Genomic DNA, 23,396 nt, shown 5'->3' with positions numbered 1-23,396 from the left:
GCCTTCACAATTTCTCGCCCCATCAAACTTCCACGGGCCTTTTTTGTTTTGTTTTTTTCAAAACCCTGAATGCTTTATTGAAAATATGCATACATAACACTTTTCCTACACAACAATACAAAACAGTACAATCACTTTTGTAAATAACACATTGAACGCAAAGCCACACATCACCCCTTTTCCCGCCACAGCCCAAGGAACTTAGAGATGCTACAGTAAGCCCTTAGTATTCCCCACCCAGCCCCTTCCCACCACCACCACCACCACCACTTGTGAGAGAGAAATAAGACATAGTTAAATCAGAAACAACTCCCTTGGTAAACTCAGACAAAAGAAGAATAGACACCAGGTTGCATACAGACATAGCATTTATCACCAGCAGGTGAATGATGGGTTCTTTACTGAAAAACTTGTGTGTGCGATTTGCCTTCAGTCTTCTGAAACAATGTAGGATGTGAAAGAGGAGTCCGTTCTGCAGTTCGGGAGCGGATAAAGGTTCTCAAAGTGTGAATATCAGACCATGACACACACCTACAGAAAAACACCAAGTGTGCCTCGAGCGATTTGGCTTCGGTAATAAGGGTCGGATCAATCAACGATGGCACACCAATTACGGTCAATTACACAGACATGCGATAAAGTAGATTTTCACATGAAGGAAACTCTTTAAAGGCGAGGGGTGGAGAAGTTCAAACCTGATTTGATTGTAGGTAACATCCTAAAAACTCTTCCCACTCCAATTGGCATGGGTGTTACTGTGCATATTTGTTTGTAATAGTAGTGGTAGATAAAAATGCAAAAAACAAACGTATATAAAAGAAAGATAACAGGGTTATAAAGACTTTTAAAAACAAAAAAGAAATGAGGACTCCAAATGTCTGGTTATATTTTAATATGATCATACAGGGATAGAGGTCAACCAAAAAAATGATATAATGTGAACAAAAAATTTAAGTAACAAAAAAGTTCAATAAAAACAGACAGAAAAGCACTGATTTTAAACATGTTTTTACTGTATATCAGTCTGTAGCAAATAGTCATTACATACCCTGAAAAAGGGAGGAAGAAAGCTTTGAATGGTGCACTGACCACTGAATAACGTGGCTGGAGAGCAAAGGGGAGGGGGGTGTTAATGCTGAATTGTCTCTGAGCTCCAAGAGTGGTACCCTCAAGATGAGGCTGCTGTGCCTTATATGCGCGAGGTTCTGTTTTTATAACGTCTACAAGATGATCAGTCACTGCTTTTGGGTGCATAGAGGCGTAGTGAGGGTTCAATTCATTTAGCAATCTTCAGTTTTGTCAATGCAACCTTTTAAGCCATCAGTGTGGCGACCATAAGGAGCTTATGGATTTATGCCGTTGCAGTAGGTGCGAGAGAGCAAAAAAGACCACTCGAGGAAGTGCAGAGTTGGGGAGGGGGGGTTGGGGGGGGGGATACATACTGAAGGTTTGTGTGCAACAGGAAGGCAGTTTTTGTGTGTTTTAGGTTTGCGACGGCACTTCCCAACGCTTTGAGCTCGGAGAGTGCTTCTGGTTACTGGTGCCTCTTTTCTCTAGGGCTGCACCACAGACTGTATAAAATAGATGGACAAGGTGTTGACTTCCTCAAAATATCTTAATCGCCCCCTGGTGGCTGGCTGCAATATAGGATTTTTTCCTAGGATAGCGAAGGAATGACTTGCCTTACTCTGCCTTACTCTGCCTCTGATTGGCTTACTCTGACATTCATACCCTAACCCTAACCAGTTCCACTCCTCTTGCCTAAATTGATCCTATAAAGGAAACCAGTACGACCAAATCTTAGGAAGAATAGCGGGTAATTCCTTTTCTATCCTAGGATTTGCAAATTTGCTTAGCAGATGGCACATGGACCAAACTAAGAACTCGAAATAACTATCAAATAAATTTTTCGCATAGATGGTTTCGGTCTTTCTTTTTAGGAAGGTCTTATCACGATGCTGTATGTTCAAGTGCCTGTTTTTGTGATACGTTTGGTTTAAATTACTTACTTAATGCTATAAAAATCATGTTTGACATCATTATTAGGCTTGGGTGGTATCACGGTATAACTGTATACCAGGGTATTTAGAAATCTGGAAGCTATGCTTTTTAATACCGTCATAAATTAACAGCCTCTATATTTTAAACTCATTGTATGTAGTGCACAGCAGGCCCCACCATAGCTCATATCTGGTGGCACAGGCAGCTGAGCTGAGCTGAAAAACACATTGGCACCTAGTGATGGAGAGGTAAGTTACAGGACTGTAAACAGAGAGAGACCGTGGGGAATAGCTGCATGTTTCTTAATAAAAACTTAAGGAATTAAGGATTTGTTTTGACCAAACTGGAGCTGATGATTGTTGGAACAGTGGACTTACTAAATAGATTACTAGCAAGAGTAACCAAGACCATTGTGGGTGAGTTTTATTTAACTTCTGCTTAGTTTGAATGAAGTGTGTTTTATGATGAGTTAACAAGGCGTTTTCCATGACTGAGATAAAGCTGAATTCAAAAAGTGTACTGTTTTATTTCTTAACATTTTGTAGGGTTTCTATTGTGTATTTATTAGTCTGAAATTGAAAGTTAGTACCGCACACGCCGTTAGCACTGCAGACCATATACCGTACACCCACGTGAAATTTCAGGAAGCTATGAAAGTGTGAAATATTACATACCACCCAAGCCTAATTATGATTAACAGCTGTGCATGCCAAGTTGTGTGATCACATTCACAATGGTGTTGTTTGGGATTGGTGGGACGGGTGTATGAGCGAGAACTTGACACTGAGATCGCTACTGAGCAGACTCTGGCCCTTCCTTCGCTATCCTGGGAAAAGCAAAGTAAGATTCCCTAAATTTTGACTTCATTTTCGTCCATCCTTATAAACAGTCTATGGGACGCACCAGCTACTCATTCCAATAATTACAATCATTACCTTCTCTTATGAAATGACCCTTTGCTAATAACACAACAGTTTTACAGCTTTTTGAAAACATGCCTCACTCACTTTTTAAATTTTCCCCACAGAGATGATTCATTGCAAATAACTCAGTGCCGTTTGAATGCCACGTGGTTAAGGAGAAAACAAAAAAAATCCGAAATGTAAAAATTAAAGCCCCGGATTAAAGAAAAGTTTTACTTTTACAAAATGGCTCTCAAGTATTCTTTGTTCCACAGATAGAGGTCCCTATGGGGCTTTGGATAACTTAGAATTGGTTTAAAATCCTCTTTACAATTTTACTATGGGATTAGGGAGCGTAGGGGAAGAGGAGGGGGGTGTGAATCTTCTGCTGGTGTGAATTGAACACACATACAAAAAAACACGCGCCAATTAAACCTGCACCCACAAATGTCAACTCTCACACTTATGTGTGCATGTATAATCGCTCTCACTCACTCACACACAAACACACACACACACACACTCACACAGACACACACACACATGCGCACGCACGCACAGAGGAGGGACAGCAGTCAGCGGCGTGCAATCTGAGTTGCACTTTTTCACGTCTTTTGAGGAAGGTCGTGTGTCCTGACAGTGGAAACCCCACCTCACCACCAACGTGTGACCCCCCCTCACCGTTGATATGTGACCTGTCCGTCTCCTCTTAGGCAGATGTAATGGAGTTTGTGCGGTTGCTAGCTCGACAGAGGGAGGGTTGGGGGGAGAGAGGGGGGTGGCTGTCAGCTGGAAACGTTACAGCGACTGTCCTTGTTAGAAGTTAAATTAAGGAATAAAAAGTTTCCTAAATGTCGAGAAACACAAAGTGGAATCTTCACGCTAAAGCTTTCCACGGGCACTACTTGAGCTAAGATTCACCTCTTAAATGAGAATTACGCTATGACTATCATAAAAAAATTCCAACATTTAGCATAGCCTTTTTTTGTGTGTGTTCTTTGTCAGCTGGTCGGTCAGTGTTTTTATCGGTGGATTTTCAGCTTTTGTCCAACAGATCGAAGAATATAGCAAGAGAGCGGGGAAGAGGAGGAAAACACACATACAGAAGAGTTGCTATATCCCCCCCTATGCACCATCCTCCCCCAACAACACCCCACCCATGTCCATGGAGACATCATACAGGTAATGTGAGAGACAAACAGCCAGACAGATGTAGTCCAATGATAGACGGCTGGTCTGCCGTGTTTGTCTGGAGGCATCACTGGGGACTTGATGTGCTCCAAGCTCAAGGTGGAGGCGGGTTTCCTGGGAAACTCTGCGAGGACCTGGCATGGCTGGTGGCCATGCAGCGAGATGGGGGGAAGACAGGTCAGTTGAAGGAGGAGAGCGGCCATTACAGCTCCCCAGTGGATGGTATCCCGCAGGGCACTGACTGGTCTTCCTCTGGGTCTGGGATCAGGTTTTGGATGAGGACCTGAATTTTCAGAGTGTCCGTCATCACCTCCGCCGTTTTGTCTAGGCCAGTCAGGAGACAAATTATTCCCCGCTTTTGTTTTCTCTTTTCGTCTTGGTGGTTTGTTGTTGTTATTCTCGTCTTGCTTTAGGTTGGTGTTGAGATCTGATTCGCCCGTTTCGATTTTTGTTTTATTGTGGGGTTCTTGGATTGTTGTTAAAGACAGATGTCATCTGCTCCGTGAGTGACCATCAACTGTCCATGTTACTGCAGTTTTCTGAGGAGAAACAAAAGACATCAGGTTAATCAAGAGATATAATTCAAGAACATTCAACACAACAGTGACATTTTACCAAAAAGCTCTTCCAAAACGAGGGCTGGTTATCGTTTCTAAAACCTACAATACCGGTTTCAATGACGTTACCCTTAAAGTGATACAGATACCAAAAGAGTGCATCATTTGAGATCAATAATGTGTATGGAGTGGTATGTCTTCTAAACGTTTTGGTGGTCAATCTCTCAAACTAGGAACACTGATCAAAAATGGATTCTGTTACTGCACTGTCAAGTTTATGTGACACAGCCGCCATGTTGAAAACGGTCACATCAAACGGAGCACCGCCCACCTGGGGTAAACTTTCTCATATTACAGCTAAACAGTGCACAAATATTTTATATTTATATCTATCTATCTCTCGATATGGTAAAAACAGATTTGACCGTTACCGTTGAGTCCGTCCGCCTCTTGCGAGTCGAGGAAGGGTGCAGGACCCCAGACACGCACTGTGCCGTCATCTGAGGCGGAGGCCATGAGTCCTGGGATGGCCGGGTTCCAGCTCACACAGTTAACGGTGCGCGTGTGGCCTGTTAGCTCAGCTATGGGAAGTTCACCACGCCGGTGCCAGATGTACACTTTGTGGTCTGTAGAGGAGAGATGACAAACAAACAGGTGGAAGTTAAGATGTCTCGTAAATGAGCGGAAATCTGAGAACAGGGATAATTGTTAAATACGAGCAAAAATGTGCCAAATAAAAAAACTGTTCAATACTGCAGTGAACCTATGCAACAAGCAGTAATGAAGATATTAGTAACTTTATCTGTCTACTACCCCCAAAATTTTCTAGTCTGGAATATTGTCAAAGCAAGGCCTTAAAAGGCTCACACACGCCTTTATTTCATGTCGATTATATTACTGAGATGGTATTTTTGTAGGCCTTTCAAGACAAGCTGTTTGATAACTTCAACCTATATAGAATGCCACTGAGAAAAAATAGGAAATACGACCACATTACTCCAGTGCTAAAATCTTTACACTGGCTTCCTGCCGCTCAGAATTGATTTCAAAATCCAGTTGTGTGTCTATGAATCACAATGGCTAAGCGCCCAAATATATCTCTGACATGCTTGTGACATAAAAAACTTCTGCGACCCTAAGGATATCTGGGGCTGGCCTACTGACCAACCCAAAAGTGAGACCAAAACATGGAGAAGCAGTGTTTATTTATCCTGCAGCACAAACCTGGAATAACCTCCCAGACAATGTTAGACAACTTTAGACTCTGAAGACTTTTTGAGTCAAAACTAAAAACATTTTTTTGTACACTGTCTACTCCATTTGCTAATGACTGCAAACTTATTCTTAAACTTGATTTTGAATCATTTTAAATAATCTTTTCATCTTTGCCTCTCTTGTTGGCACTTATCATTTAGTTCTTCATTTCACTTTTTATATCCTATTTATCTACTCTTTTATTGTAAATCTGTAGCCTTTATTATGTTTTATATTTTAGTGCTATGTAAAGCACTTTGAGTTGCCCTGTTGTATGAAATGTGCTTTACAAATAAAGCTGCCTTGCCCACATTAAGTACCCTGCAATATATCACACCACACTGAGAGATGACTTGTAGTGCAGGAACCTCTGTTTTTTACTAAACACAAACCAAACACAGCAACATTACTGCCACTAAGTCTACAGAATGAAATGAAAATATTTCAGCAGCTGAAGTCTATGTACGACAGTGTTATGCCCATCAATGTTTTACTCTGTAGCACTCTCACTCTACCTTCGCTGCCACTGGCAATAAAGTCTTCGTTGTGTCCTCCGAAGCAGGAGTGGATGGTGTAGAAGCCCTGGGTCACACCTTGGTATTTCCTCACCAGCACCCGGTCCTGAAGGTCCCACAGGTGCACTCCCTACAAAAGGATGCAGAATAAAAACCTTTACCTGCTTAAAATACCCTGCATAGTGTTTACAGAGACAAAGTGGCAGTTTGGTTTAGAGGCGAGTAAGCTTATATTGATGATGGTGGAGCTGGTCAAGAAGCTTACCTGAGTTGCTACATTTAACAAAGCTAATCTTCCGTTCTTTGAAACAGTAAAAGACATGATAGGGTGGTCCTCCTGAACTCTGTAAGGGACATGTTAACAAGACACAGGCAGTCAGGCAACTTATTCTTTAATAAAAATATATAAAACACCTGTGTAGCGGGACAGTGATCACTACATTACAGGGCACACTGGATCTGGCACATACATGTTTCTGTCCGTAAGGTCCTCGAAGTTGTACCCCCGGATACGTTGGTGTGTGTCTGAGGCCAGCACTGCTCTGCCATCGCCCAGGCACCACAGGCACTGCACCCTCACACCCTCCCAGGAGTCCAACAAGTTACCGTCCAGGTCCTGACAACACACAGCAGAACCCTCATCTCTCATTCTTAACAGGGAAATAAAAACATGGACAAAGTCCAGTGTGAAGACCTCATTTAACAAGAGAACCTGTTAGATACTCTTTCCGTTCAGCAACATGGCAAAACAATCACATGATATCTTCTGAGACAGCTGAAATGCTGGCAATTATGTCCAACATCACTGTCTTTAGACGGATGGATCGGCATCAGTTTTCTTGTGCTGGGTTAAGACACCTTTCACAAGTATTTAAACCTTTGAAGTGAACAAGTTGGTTTGATTTCTTTCAAAAAACAGGGAAAAAATGAACTCAGCAACTTGGCAAGAAATGTCTCGTAAACTTCCAAAAATCAGTAAAAGGTGATGAAAAAATAACCTGAAATTGCCTTAAAGAGGACAGAGAGAAACTAAATGGAAAAAGCATTGAACGTTTTTATACATTCTAAACTTCAAAGTTGAGAAGGCACCTAAACAAAACGCAATGTTTATTGTATAATCATGAATAGAAAATCTTGACAGTGCTGAGATACATCTCAAATTAATCTTCGAGTTTCCTACTGTCAGATGGATGGCATATATCATTTCAATGCGGTATATAATAATGACCTGCTGTCTCCCCTTAAAGATCCTCTCTACCCCCTAAAAAGACAACAGTGGGTCTATGGTGGGTCTCAGAGTGTTTAAAAAAAAAAGTAAAATTTGAGGAATATGGAAGGTCAAACTGCTTTCCTTCCTCTCAACATGTTACATGTTTGTCACACAACAACCATGGAATGGCTGCTAATTTTGGCATTTTTACTGTACTTTTTTGTGCGCCATTTCTGCAGTTTGACAGTTTTTAAGATGTGAAATAAGTTCATGTTTTCATTTTAAGCTTACTAACATTTACAGACATCACCTTCTCAGAGACCTTGTCATGCACAACACACAGCGACACAGGCAAGAGCCATCTTCTCAACAAAATGTGATTTAAAAAGTCGCCCTTATGGGTTCATCAGGTTCATAGCTGGAAAATCAATACACAGAAAGATCCAATTATGTGGAAGCAGCATCCTTAAGGTCAGAGCAGATGTTTAACAGCCATGACTCACATACAGTGTCTTTCCCTTTTTCTTTGTCCTCTCACCTGCCCTCAGAACACACCAGGCATGAGCATGAATTGAATATAAAGATGATTCATAGTTCTTGAGAGGAAAATGGGTGATAAATTTTGGAAGCATTTAAACACATCCCATTAAAACAAAACTATTACTGGAATATTATACATGCACTTACACACTGATAAAACTGCCCCCTCTGTCCTCCTGTGACGAAGCGCTTGCCGTCGGGGTTCCACGCCACACTGGTCAGACTGTCTTCATGGGACTGGGACATTTTGGTCCGCAGCTCCCCCGTCTGCTCATCACAGGGATTGGCAGAGACAGTGGAAAAACAGAGGAGAGAAAAACAGGGGGGAGGGAGAGAGACAGCAAGAAGAAACATTAAGGAAAAGTGGGGGAGGGGTGCATAAAGAGTAAGGGGAGGGGAGGAGATGGGAGAGGTCATTGAGTACACACAGCCTTCGGAGGATCTATGGGAGGCTAAAGGCTTGTTTTTCTTTTCTAACTTGTTCACTGAATTTGAATTAGACAGCTCAAGTCCTTGACATCACTGATCCATGCTTTACTGCAATTTTTCACTCATGTTCACATGAAAAACAGGGCCGGCGTAACACAGTCTGTTACAAGTATAGGGTTATGTACGGTGGGGTCTGAAACACGTAAAAATTTTACCTGAACGTTCCAGAGCCACAGCTCGGAGCAGTCGTCTGGTCCACAGGCGATCAAGTAGGTGTCATCAGGACTCCAGGCTAAGTAGGAGACGCCATATGCGTGACCCTCCAGGGTTCGCAGAAGCTTCAACTGATGGCTCTCCTTCACAGAGATGGGGACAACAGGATAATGGCCAATTTGATTATGGCCAACCAAGACTAATATGACAACTTATCTATGTACACATGCACATTTAAACACGGTTTCAGAAATAATATCCGTCCATATTAACTCACCTAAAACGCTATCACATCATCATTCACATACACAGGGCATGCACATACTGGTGTAAACAAGAAGCAGACTTTTCTACTCAGCTGTTGTTTGCTTAGTGCTTAGTTACAGAATAGATTACAAAATAAATATGGCAAAAAGAAAGAATCAAAATTTCTTCGATTGGACAAACAAAAAGGGGGAACTTTTACTAAAAGCATCACATGAGGGTAAAGGCAGTCAAGGAAATACACAATCATTTGTGTATTTCTGTAGAAAATGACTCATAATCTGAGACAGCCCATAAAAGTGCTGCAAATAGATACATGTGGTTTTAGGCATAAAATATGCACAGAAGGGTTATCATGGGAGATTCTAAGAAAGTACATTACTGTAAAATACATATTTTAAAATGCCTGACCACTACATTCCTGTAGAGTAATTTTAGCTGTGGACTAAATCAGAAAAAAAACAGAGGTCGCATGTGTTTATTTGGGCAGCTGTCACACTCACCGGGTCCACTTGCCAAATTATGACTGTAGTGTCTTTGGAGCCGGTGGCTAGTTTGGTGCCGTCATTTGAGAATTTGCAGAACCACACCTCGTTACAGTGCTCTGTCAGAATCTGTTGGGTGTAGCAGGGGAACTGCTTCCTGTGAGAAACAGCAAAGGTTGAAATCATAGTGTACATGAGCAGAAGCCTTTATCTTCTATATCTCAACATGTGACAATCACAGTAAAATCAATTACATAATATGAGGCCAGGATAAGAGGAAGGAAGTAAAAAGAACTTCTGAATCAAAAAGAGTAGTGCAGTCACAATAGGATAGTAAGTGGTAGGGGCATGACATAAAGTAGAGTGAATGAGTTAACCCTTTGAAATCTGATTTGTGATCTTGCAAGATGACCTGAAGATTTGTTTTTACAAGGGAGGGAGATTTAAAAGAACATTATCAAAAAATCTAATCAAATAAAAAAGGACAGAAACTCCAAATAAAAAAACAACATATTTTCAATAATTATAGTTATATATTTTAAATTTATGTTACACAACAAAAACTTGTATATATATATATTCTTCACCTTTATGGGGTAATTTTCTTGTTTGTTTTTGCTTTTTACTTTTCTTTTTTGACATACTTTCAGGTAATTTTATTGTAACTATTTTCTTATTTCGTGCTCATTTTTGAGCCACGTTTTGTTCAGTTTCTTATTGCCTTTTCTTTGAGGTTTTTTTTTTTTAAAGGAAACCAAACCAGTTGCTCAGGTTTCAAAGGCTTAAGACAGAAAACAAACACAAAGCGAGGCCATTGGTGCTTATTCCTCAACAGAACAGGAGGCCAGCTGATACATTATTATCAGATGCTGCGTTAGAATAATGCAACTCGAGGTCTTAAGGGGCCTGATGAACACGCTAGCTGTCCTAACCTGCTGCAGACATGATCAAGAAGGAGAGAGACTGAGTCCAGACTACTGTCCAGCTTGGTGTTGTGATAGAGGCAGCGGTCCCTCTGCAGCTCCACTGCTTGCCGCAGCAGGGTCTGCAGCCGCCGGGGGGGCAGCATCACTGAAGGTGGCAGGTACGCTATGAGAAGAGAGAATAACAGAGATGTGCATTGTAACAGTGTTGTAATCATGCAATATGTGTGTATATTAGTACTCAAGGTCAGTGTGTAGAAGGATGATTATTTTCTTGATTGGTATTCATTGTTTGGTCAAGCCAGTTATTATTTAAATAAATTAGTTACCAGTTAAAAGTTGACAACTAATTAATAAATCGTTGCAGCGCTAGTGTAGACATGTCTCCTCACTTTGTAATTTGTCCAGCAGTCGGCAGCGTGAGGCGGTGCCCTTGCCCTCCCACTCTGCCTTGGCCCTCAGGTCCTCAGCATGGCTACACATTAGGTACCTGCAGGAAGACACGAGCACACAGCTCAAGCAAAACAGCATACACGGTAAGGTCGGGGGATAGGACAGTATTAACTGTGTGCGGATAGAGATGTGTCCACCAGCAGAGGTTTGGCAACACCATTTCTAGCATGGGAGCTATTCGGGGTACCAAATCAGGGTTGAATTCTTGCATGAATTTGTGATCTTGTAAAATCGAGCTGCCTCACAAGGAAAGTATGTCGGTAAAGATTCTCAGTCTTGTAGTTCGTGTAAATTTCAAGTGCTATGTCGTAGGCAACCGGTCTTGCTTGAGTTTCTCGAGGACTTTTCAGTGCTCACCCAAGAGGCTTCTTCAGGTCTGAGTTCAGAACTGAAGAAGCCTCTTCGATGAAGAGGTGACACATCTTTGAGAAAATCAAGCAAGTCCAGTTGCCTACGATGTAACACATTAAAAAGAGCAAGGTAACGTAATCGGGGCAGACACAGAGGAGGAGTGTGAAGTAGTAAATATAGTAAATCCAAAACCTGCTGAAATTCTCAGAAACCTTACAGCTTCCATTTTGACAGAATTTTAGTCTAATTGTTTTGGTTCTCTGTTTTGAACTAACGGGGATTTTTGTTTGTATAAAGGTTGTAAAGAAAGAAATTGATATGAAAAAAATAGTGATTATTTTGACAGATATTTCAGTTTCAAGATGAGCTGTAGGAACTGTTATTTTCACATTGCATTATAACTGTAAAAAATATGTATATATAAAAATGATGATGTGATTTTGCACCACAATTCTTCACTTAACCATATGATGTGACACATTTTAACTTTATCAAAAATTGCAGCTCTTGTGATTTGGATATTGCACTTGGGGATGTTGTGATTACGATAACATTTCGATTAACTGTGTAGCCCTAGTTATTTAAAACCATTTCTTAACCAAATGCACAGAACAATTACTGTATGCTAATACATACAATTATATATGATATAAAATTACATATACCATGATAGAGGGGTTTTGGCTATATCGCCCACCCCAAATCCAGAGGAAATAACATGCACAGTATATTAGCACAATAAAAATACAACAAAAAACATTACATAATGCCAGGGAGAGCAGCAGAACAAAAAACTGATATTAGTGGGAATCAGTAACAATAAGGTGAACATTTCTGTACTATTACTGCAGTTCTACGCTTCTGACCAACACTACACCCAGTACAGATTTAATACAAAAGAGAAACACTGAATGAAATCTTCACATGTGGAAAAAACAGTAAGCTGCAGAATCAAAAAACAGGAAACGGTGACTTAGGTATCGCTTGACTAACGAGTTGACAGAAATACAATGACAGAGCCGAGGACACACTCAGATACAGGCGAATGATTGACCCAAAACAAGTGACAGATCAATACATTATTCTGTCCATTGAGTGACAGTCTGTTAAGACAAACAGGCTTGTCGCCAGTGTTAGGTGATCAATGCACCCTAATTGATTCAGTAACAGATCACAGGAATGTTTTTGCTGAGGGTACAGGCACACCATGGATTAAATGATCCTACAGCTTCTGACACTCTTATACTGCAGGTCAGAGGGACAAATTTATAGTGTAATATGTATATCGGAGAAACAAATGATCAACAAACTGAATATCATGGAGGAATATTGATCTAAGCCATTGATTTTTGACAAGCTGTGAAAACGCTGTGTGAGACAAAAACAAAATAGAAGTCAAAACTAGTTTCTAAAGGCCTCGTGATTACAGTCAATAGTCACGTTTTCCCCGACTGTACAAGATAAATACACATCTCTATCAAGAAGAGGCGTCATACCCTACAATTTATTGTGTAACTTGATACAATAGCAGCAACAATATTTAACATTAAAAACAGGGCTGCACAATATGCAAAGAAAAATCTAATTGCCATTATTTTAGGTGATTTTGAGTGTGATTTTAATGGGGATTTCGGTTTTTGTGTTTCATTTTCACAGAAAAAATAAAATTAAAAAAGATTAAAAAAAAGATAATAATGGGATTTTTGCTGGGGTCTGCACCAAACTACCATGTCCACTTATATACAGAATTTGATTTGCAGACCTGGTCTTCTTTGTTAGCACCACAAGGCTTCATTTGCAAAGGTATGTAGGGACACATTTTACCTTCTTGGAAAAAAATTGTTGCTCCTGCAATTCGGACATTTCTCTTGGCCATATTGCAATTTCAATATCATTCCAATTAATTATGCAGCCTTATTCAAAATGCTTAATGCTAAATCTTATAGTTTTTATGATGGATTTGACTTGTAAAAACTGTCCAATCACTAGAGAGATAAATTCCACTCCAATGACAAACCAGTCCCCATTTAAAAGCCTCTATAGTTGTCTCAGTGGTGGGAGCTGTATCATTAGCTATTACAGAGCTATCTAAGATTGTAGGTGTGTATTTGTGTAATGGCTATTATGAGACAGACACAGTATTAAACTTGTAACCGTACCCGCTGAGTACATGGATGCGGTCTGTGTTGTACTTGAGTGGCGTCAGCTCTCCCCGGAGCACCTGCAGAGCCTCCAGGACTTTGCCGTCCTCCAGATATTCTAGGTACTTCTGCTGCAGCAGCAGGAACTTCATACGCTGCGGTGAAGAAGAGACAAATACAGTAGGTACAGAGAAGAGAATCCATCAAAGCTGAAAAGGAAGGAAGCAAATAATGACAGATTATAGAACTGCGACAGGTTTCCCTTTGACACTGATAAGAAACGATTTCAACCACTGATCCAACACCACCTGGTCTGAATGACTACAGAAGGGCATAAAAAGCTTCGTGTTTCTAGGGGTGGGCTACAGCTGTGCATCCCCATGTGAAATTTACGCTGTCATGTGCCATCAAAGCCTGACATGGTGGTAACACATTTCAGGGCAGCATGCTCTCATTATCAAAACATATTTATAGATGTAACCAAGACGTATGGTAATGTCAATAGACTGCTTCCTTCATACTGAAGACCACCGGCAAGTGTTTACCAGTCACTGCTGCTGATGGTCAGCGTTAAAGGAGCTGTCTGCAACATTCAGAGCATTAATATAGCAGTAACACTATTTGCTATGGCGCCCAGAGCAGAGAGTAAGTCACGCTTCATCTGCGTGTGTTGTCGTCCGAGCTTCTCTGTTTTTTGTCATGGCAGCAGGTCTGGTCACTCGTGCATGTCAGTGCATGAGAGTCCCAGTGTGTGTTTCCCACTGGCTCAGTACTTGCCAGTGGTTACCTCTGATAAAGGCGTCCCCAACTCACAGAAGTGAAACGTGTCATAACTAGGGTTAGGTAGTGCAACACAGTGCTAAAATACAGTGAATTTTGGGCAAGGAGATTTTATTCTTTTAAATTCTTTTTGGTCTAAGTCAATAAATTTACATTTTGTGAAACAAAATTGAATCTTTAGCAAAGTATACTGTGTGGACCTTTAATAACTAAGGAGAAACGTGGGCCCCGTGGCTGGACTATTTGGGAAGCAATGGTTTAGGGCTATTTGTCCATGAATAACTGCTGTTACACCTCTAGACCCCCGCCAAGCCTTGTTTTACTTGTCACTTGCTGAGTTATAGAGACAATTGTGAAAAATGTATTTTGCTCTTACTGGTACTGTTAATGTTTTTATTGTTAAATTGTTGTTGTTGGGTTTGGTTTTAATCATATTGTGAATTTGTTAATAGTGTTATATTTATCTATATATTCAAGTAAATGTTAAACTGTTAAGAGTTTGTTCATTTTAGTTAAAAGTTTGTTCAAAAGCGGTTCTTAAATTTAACTGACTGTCGTTTATCACTTTTTTTTTTTAATAGTTGTTTTAGCACCAGTATTAGCTCTGTCAGCGCTGTTATCATCATTAGCACCATTAGCTGCTAGCAACAGACTCAACCACGTCCATGTTGAGAGCCGTGTGCAGACAATCCTGCTACAGACTCTGAATCATAGACATCCTCTGAATGTCGTGCAGCTCCTTCAGCATTTGTGGTATCTATAGTCTCTGTCTTATCTCAGGTAGGCAGTAGGAGGTGCAGCCCTGACAACGGGTGCAGGCGCAGTTAAATCCACTACACACAAATTCAAAAAAACATCCACCCACAAAGGTCTGCAAAGAAAGAGAGCAGGAACAGATATCTCTTTCTAACACTCCACCAAGGCCTGTGATACCAGCAAACTGCCTACTACACCTGCAGTGTTGACAATGACAACACTAACCTGCTACAACTCAACACCTAAAATGGCTACCCACATTGTGCATACATCTGAAAACCAACAGCTGCAGCCATTCTCTCAATAACCCGCCTGGTAATGGCAGTTAGACTCCTGAAACACAGCAGCAGGCACTTTGACTGAGACACATGGGACCATTTTTGAAGCTCATCTTGTCTGCTAATTAGCATGCTAGCTGGGGCTAATTAGCTAGAGCTAAGCCTCATTTACATGATAACACTGCAGTAGTACTGTGATACAAATTCTCAGTATATCACTGTAGCATACATGCAAACTGTTTTGAAATTATATATATATATTTTTAGCTTTTTATTCAAAGAATTTCCTGGAGCCCTATTTCCACTGTTAGTTTTTAATTTTTTTCCAGCTGTGAGTAACTCTTTTTTAATAGATAATATAGACCTATGCCACACATACAAATCGAGAAAATATAGCAAGAATACTAAAATAATTTGAGTGCACTTAATTTTATCACTTTTCAGTCTGGATGCAGAACATACTCAAATCTTGTTAAAATGACTATGTAGTGTGGAATTGGGACACAGCAATTTTATTTGATTTGATATAACTCCAAAAAAATCTTGAATTTGTCTTGCATCCCAGGATTTGAACTGTTTCACATGATTACACATGAATAACAAACAACAAAATCATACTATGTGCTACAAATCACACCAGACATTATGAAAAGTGGATGCAGTGCAACTCATTGTTAGATTATTCTATTACATTCAGTGTTTGATCTAGCTACACCGAAGCTACTCAGTGAGGCTATTCAATACTTAACAGGTGGGGGAACAAAAGATTTCCTCATCCTGTTCAATCAAGCCTGTGTGACTCTTTCAAGTATATATGTTTTTACACCCACACCTCATATCATTTCTTTAAATGTCTTTTTAAACAATTGTGAGAAATATAGCAGTATTGTGATAATATTGTATCATTGGGCCTTCTAATGATCCCCACCCCTATTAGTTAATCAGTGTAAGGGATAGGGATCGACTGATGTTGGTTTTTTAGGGCCGATACTGACGATAATGACTATTACTAGGTTATGAGACCAATAACTGATATTCGGAACCGATATGCATTTACAGTAAAAATGAAAATCTTTCTGTCGATATATTTAGAATTTTGAATATAAAAAAACTCCAACACAAAACTTTGTTTAAATGCCTTTAGCAAATGTCTACTCAAAACTGAAACTTTCAACATCACATACAGCAAAATCCTATCAACTTTTTTTTTTTATGAAGTCGAGTGACATTTAAATAAAAATGAATAAATTCATATAGTTCCCTGAGGTTTTACAAAGTAGAAGTTCCTCCCATTAATTAATTTTATGAGTGATCATTAAAATAAAACGCTGTTACAGCTAATTGGCAAAACGCCAAATATCGGCCCAAATAATCGTCCAGGACAGACAAGGAAAATAAATCATGCTTGCAAGGTCAAACCACATTTTGCTTAAAAACAGCATAAATCACTGCATCATTCCCAAAATCTAATATGGTGTCTATCTATTCCTGCCGCTGCTATGTTTCCAAGGTAGCTTCCAGAACATTTTAGCTTCCAGCGTTCCACAACAAGAACCTGCCGCCCTGCATTTTAACGGTACCGTTCTAGAACCTCCAGTTGTGCCTTCTAACCGGCCGGCTGCCATTCAGTTCAGTTCAAGGGGAGCTTACCACAATGGCGTTGGGAGAATGCATCAGTGCTCTCAGCTCATTGAGATCATTCTCAGCCTGGATCAAAACAAAGGGAGGGTGATGGAGGGGAGAGACAGAGAGAGAAATGGTAAGCTCAGCAGTTTCCATGCATGCACGGGGAAAAAAAAACTAATCACGTGAGCAGTAATAAAAATCTTATGGTCATGAATTAAGATGAGTAAATTTGGGCTATAACCATGAAACTAGTGTGCTGTGGTTATAATTACAAAAGTCAACATAATACCTTTGTCTCTCAAAACATACAGGTCCCTTGTGCCATTTTGCCAGGAGAAAAAAAATGATTTCTGGAATCAACACAACGGCTGGATAACTACTGGTTTATGGAGAGTACAAATCTACCCGCCACATCCAGAATTTTTCCACCATTTGGCCGGAGGCTGGTGTTAATTTTCCATCCTGCAGTTCAGACATAGGGTCATTATTCCAGAAGATTCACAAGGCCATTTTTAATAGGACATTCTCATTTATAAGCCTCAGCTCTAAAATGTTGGAATGAGTTATTCTGCGGTGGGAACAGGGTAATACAGCTAAGCTTGTTGATTTAAAAGCCAATTATATCCAAGGTCCTTAAAATGTGCTAATATAAAACCTAATTTTATTCAAATTTAACATTATCTGGCTTAATGGAGGCTTCACAACAACCTGTAATAAAGCTCCACTGTGCTTTAGATGTTACTTAGAAATATAAACATTATTTTGAGGTTTTAGTACAATAATGAGGCACGTGTCTTATTTGTTAACTTTTTAGAAGGCCCAATAACAAAAATCAGTTTAATTGTACCATCTACTCTTTCTTAAGAATTAATGACCCATTGAACAAACAAACATCCCTCTCAGCCTCCAGAGGTCAGGATTCCTTTCTGAGCTCTCATTAAGCATTTTCGGACCAAACAAAGTCCCGAAGAGGAACTGATAACTGGGAAGACATACATACCTACTACAGCTTTTTTCCTGTTTTCATTTGTATAGAAATAGAAACGCTGAGGTGACGCAAGTCAACTATAGAATATACAAATATCTTTCTAAGACTGGTCAAAATCATGTTGCATTTACCTGTTGCATACACACTCAGTAAAGCCTGGACTTTGCTGTTGGTCAATTTGTCCCTGTTTTCTTCCTTTTTTTTTTTTTCGTTACAAGCTGTTGTTTGTGTGTTATGTTTTATTTTGTTTACACGGCTAACAGGTTTTTAAAATTGACAGTTGCTGGTTTTACAGTTGCTGGTTAATTTGACTCTTGTGTCACACAAGGTTCCTCCTGTGTTGGACGAGTACCTACTCTAAAATTGGAGCTAAAAAAAGGCAGAGTTCTGAGGACTACGAGCGTTCCTAGTTGTTGTGATACAGACTAGACCTGCAACAATTAGTTGTCAACTATTAAATGAATTGCCAACTGGGTAATTTTATAAGAAAAAACATAGTAGAAATTCTCTAATTTCAGCTCCTTAAAATTATTATTTTCTGGTTTCTTTCTTCCGCTATGACAGTGATCTGAATATCTTTGTGTTATGGACAAAACATTTGAGAACGTCTCCTTGGACTTTTAGAAAAACTGATATAAACCAAACAGACAAATTAATCAACAGTGAAAATTATAGTTCGTGTTAGTGGGGTTTTTTTTAGAACTATGACAGAGTTCCTACAATCCAAAAACACTTAACGATTACAAGCACATGAAATACTGTTTTGACTATACAGTCCACCACATGAAATGCATGAATTCTGTGCTTGATGGTTAGACTTTCAAACTGTACTTTAACAGTACGAGCTGTAATGTCAAGAGAAGAGTTTCATTAGCACTTGCCAGGAATGTATATCATACTTGTACTAGGTATAATGAATAATTGTTTGAGCTAGTGCAACCCTGGCCCAAACACAGAACACTTTCAAGACTTTGCTTACGCTTTCCCAAGCTTACGTCAACACCTCCTAATAGGAATCGTATCCACTTTTGTCGATAAGTTATATGAGATGATCTACACAGACGTGTCTGCTGGTTTCTCGACCAACCGAGCGCTTCATATTACAATGCAATGAGAAAAACAGATCACTGGGAAGGTCACCAATTCCCTGTCTATCAAAATGCATGCTATTATGTAACCATGGTAACCCATGATGACCAACCTTGTCCCACTCCCCCTCCATCACATGGTTGCGGAACTTGGTAGCTGAGGGATGTTCCAGTCTGCAGCCTGATTCCTGCATCAGCAGGTCCACTGTCTGACTGCAGAGACACAGAGAGAGACAGAGGAGAGGCAGAAGTTAGACTGACATGTAGAAACAAGACAGGAAGAATGGAAGAAGATGATGACTTCAAAATGTATTAAAAGATAAATCAAGTGCAAAGATAATAGCTTAGTCAGGACAAAGGACATCTGAGCTCATCAGTATGATGATGAAAAGTTAACTTATATAGATGTGTGTGCTAAGGGTCGACCGTTTTCAGGGGCAGATACCAATAACGATTATTAGTAGTTAATGAGACAGATTACTGATATGCATTTAAAATAAAAATGAAAATATTTCAATTTTAGAATTTGTAATACAACAAATGCCAACATAAAACTTTATTTACATGCCTTTAGCAAATGTTTAATCAAAACTGAAACATTCAACATCACACATAGCAAGTGCCCAGCATTTTTTAAAAGTCAAGTGAAAATTTAAAAAAATCCTTGAGGTTTTACAATGTAAAACTTCCTCCCATGCGGACACATTCTGTGCACTTCTTAATTAATTAATTTTATCGGCGATCATTAAAATAACATCGGCAATCGGCAAAATGCTGAATATCTGCCCCAATAAACAGCCAGGCTGATTATCTGTCACTCCTAGTTTGTACATATATTTATATGGGTACTTTTTAGATTTACTTTACTTTAGATATACTTTTTTTTATCATTAGAGAAGCCACATTGCACACTGTCGTTTTTTTATCTTTGTAAATTATGTACAGTTTTTATTGCTTCATTATATGAAATGAAGATGAGTACGTTCTATGTTTAGATGTCTCCTGCCATTGCGTTTGATTGTGAATGCAGTATAAAGTAATTTCCGTATGGATCATTAAAGCATCTTTCTATCTGTCTTATGAATCATTATTATATTAAGAAACATTTGCAAGCAAACTTTTCTATATTATCTAATCACCTATGACATTTCACCACTCTGACTGTGCCGTGTTTACAAGGATAACAAATAAGGTGAGTTGGAGATCTGCAACAGTCATTTTAACACGGAGACAATAATAACGTCATCGGCTGACAATAGGATGAGGACAACTTCGTATTTCATGGCCAACGATGTCTGGAGGAAGTCAGTCCAGAGCAGTTGTGTCACCATTATTAGTGGAGGTTCACTAACTCAAACCCAGCTTCCACTGCAATTGACATCATAACCATCTGTCCAAACACCACCTCTCTCTGCTAAACACCCTCCACCGCCACAAACAAGTCTGCTGAGATGTGTGTGTGCGAGAGAGATAATAAAAGTGGGTTGGGGATGGGGGTGGCTGACACCTTCAGCACGATGACATCATTCTCAGGTATCAATGGAGTGGCGCAGCAGCTCTGTGTTGAGCCTCTCATCCAGCTGGCTGGCTGCTACACTGATTTCTCTTGCATTTCCCGAGCTGAAATGTAGGGGCTCTGTTTCATACATGCCATGTATCCCCTCTGACCCACCCTCTTTGTAAACACAGCGATGTTAGGCTGCCTTTTATAATGCCTTGTAATGGCAGCTACACTTTCTCAGCTGGATGCCAAGAGATCTGCGGATGTCTGGCTTCCCAACAGTGGCTCCCACAGACACTCTGGAGCACAGGGCTAGACATACATTTCTTGAGAACCCCACCATGCTATAATTAGATTCAAACACAACGCTTGCATCTAAAACAGCTGATAGAAAGCACATTCTTCAGTCGCCATGAACCAAATCTGTTCAATACAGGAGCAACTGTCGCCCACGGTATTGACTGATGTCTTAAAATATATACATGTACACTCACTGTTTGTGACGGACTGTTGACACATTGCTCTGACACAGTGACAGAAAAATAAAGACGTTAATCTTAAGAGAAAGTTATCATGATCGTGAGGTATAGCTGTGCAGATGGTGATTAATTTGATACATAAAAAGCTTGACAGCTCAAGATGTGCAAACGGTGCGCTCTGAATACTAAAATAACCAGGGCAGTTTTCATAACCATGCTAGTTATTACAGTGTGGCCGACCTATTAATGTGCCTCCCACACCGTTTTGCAAAAACCATATTATTTTTTTCCCGAGGCAGCCAAGCTGGAAAATGAAAAACCACCAACCATCCGCATTTTTTTCGCATTGAAACGCAAAAAAATGCGCATTGCAAACTCGATAATCCTGCTTGTGCGCTTGATTAAAAAGCTAAATCAGGTTGACATAATGCTTAAACCATAACAAGTCAACGGATCTCTGTATAAACGTTAGATGATGTAATGCCTTTTATTCAGTGCGAAATCTATAACGTTCATTAACATGGCGCTGCTGGCACATGAAACACACTTGAGCTCACGATTGATTTGTTAATGAGCCAAATGTTGGATTATGTTTTATGTTTTTGTGGTGGTTTAGTGTCAAGACATAGCACCTCAGGGCAGGCTAGTGCTGTTAGCTCTCAAGCTAACTGTTATTGTGCAAGATGGACCCCTTCTTTCTACCAACTGCCGAGCTCACAGGCTAACTACCCCATCCCCCCATGTTTGTGTCTGTCAAGCGCACTAATAGCGCTTTTACCATCTGCTATTTGGCAGTTTCCAACCAAACACCAGAAATGTGGATTACGTGTCATATGTTTAACGCTAATGTTAAACGCTTTTGTGTGTTTTTCCTCGACTTTTGATGAACTTACTTCAGCCCTAGTCCGTGGAGATGTTGCCCTATTAATCGTATGACATCTTCCTCCGCCTGCGATAGTCGTTTTTTCTTTTTCAGAGAGCCGACCTCCGAGCCCGAAGCCGTGGAGGCAGCCGAAGTCCCCGAACCGGGCCCGGCTGAAGAGCCGTTACTGGTACCGACACTATTCCCGTTGTCTGTGCTGGAGAGAAGCCCGTTGGAGTGGGTTCCACCGGCCGAGGATGACTCCCCGTTTTGAGCGTTGTTCAGGCAGGAGAGCTCCGCAGATTCCTGTCCCTGTCCTGCCCCGTTTGCCTGCATACTGCTGCTGAGGTTGTTGACAACACTTCGGTTAAAGTGGATGGCAGAGGTGGCTTGAGAGTGCGAAGAGTGAGTAGCAAGTCCTAAGACAACTCCGGTGAGGCCTGTCACAACTGCTGAAGCCCCGGGCTCTCCTGCTCCCTCCGCCGCCGAGGCTCGGTGCTTCTTCCGCGGGGGCGGCGACGCTCCGCCGGTGTCCGAGTCGGAGGAGGAGGAAGCGGAGGCCAGAGTTTCCTCACCGAGAGCGGCCGTGGTTAGAAGCCGGCGGAGCTCCGGGTGGGAAATGAAGGTTCAGCTTCCAGATTTGAGGCCTCGTTGTGGGGCTCAGAGCGGACTGTCAGTGTCGGAGCGCTGTCAGTTGGCCCGTTTTTGTTGTTGTTTCTCTCAAAACAGCTGCAGCTCTAATGGAGTCCTGACGCCCTGACGTAACCGGAAATTCCTACACTACCAAGCTTCCGGGTAGAATTATAATCCATGGGTGGCGCATGAGAACCTAGTTAGCATAATAATTAACTGACAACAATAACGCATCACATTAAAATTCATTTCATTTCAGCATCCCCAGAGACTTGACTTTAATATATCCGGAATTTCAAATTAGCATATTATGTTAACTTCACGTTGAATTTCCACAGGTGTGCAGATATATTTCTAACTACAACTTAAATAAATCACGTAGCCCAAAATTAATTATCTTCAAGAATATTCGTAAATAAAATTAGGGGAGAAGGTTCATTATTTTGGTTAATAGTTGACCAAAATTTTAGAATATATTAGACACATGATTATGTAAACAATTAACTTTTAAGAGTCCCACAAATACTACAGCTACTACTACTACTACCGATGATAATAATTGGTTTGATTTTTTATTTGATTTTTTTTTTAACGTGTAAAAGACGAAAATAGAGAAAATATTATACAAACATTTAAGAGCAATACCATTCTCATCATCATCATTATTAATGTTGTTATATTATTCAGTTATTATATGTGATTATTTACACTCTGCTAATTATTCATATAGAAAGAAACACTAACAAAGACTGTCCTTTTTTGACAGCAAACACTTATGGAGAAAGAAAACTTACTTTAGTATAAATAAACAAAAAAATATATAGAGAGAGGAATAAATAAATAAATATGGAAATAAATAACTATACATAAATGTATAAATAACAGAATGAATAAATGTTGAAACAATTATGGAGAAAAAAGATGACCGGATAAATTTACAAATAAAGCAACGAATAACTAAACATATAAAAATGAT

General features: G+C 40.1%; 1 protein-coding gene across 1 annotated transcript; it reads right to left on the bottom strand.

Moving 5' to 3' along the window:
- Positions 1–875: 875 nt before the first annotated feature.
- On the bottom strand, positions 876–22,573 carry LOC121955223 (WD repeat-containing protein 26). Its single transcript, XM_042503074.2, has 14 exons — positions 21,819–22,573; positions 19,059–19,158; positions 16,894–16,950; positions 13,448–13,584; positions 10,877–10,974; positions 10,494–10,650; positions 9,580–9,718; positions 8,815–8,955; positions 8,318–8,437; positions 6,891–7,036; positions 6,686–6,764; positions 6,421–6,550; positions 5,083–5,277; positions 876–4,633 (listed from the first exon to the last, which is right to left on the bottom strand). Exons 1-14 carry the CDS (start codon positions 22,121–22,123, stop codon positions 4,608–4,610), a joined length of 1,830 nt encoding a protein of 609 aa, XP_042359008.1. The 5' UTR covers positions 22,124–22,573; the 3' UTR covers positions 876–4,607.
- Between the last annotated feature and the right edge of the window lie 823 nt (positions 22,574–23,396).

The sequence above is a fragment of the Plectropomus leopardus genome, chromosome 16 (genome assembly GCF_026936395.1).
Source record: "Plectropomus leopardus strain MGB_pleo_1.0 chromosome 16, ASM2693639v1, whole genome shotgun sequence".
NCBI lineage: Eukaryota > Metazoa > Chordata > Actinopteri > Perciformes > Serranidae > Plectropomus > Plectropomus leopardus.
This window is presented reverse-complemented; position numbering and strand designations above follow the sequence as displayed.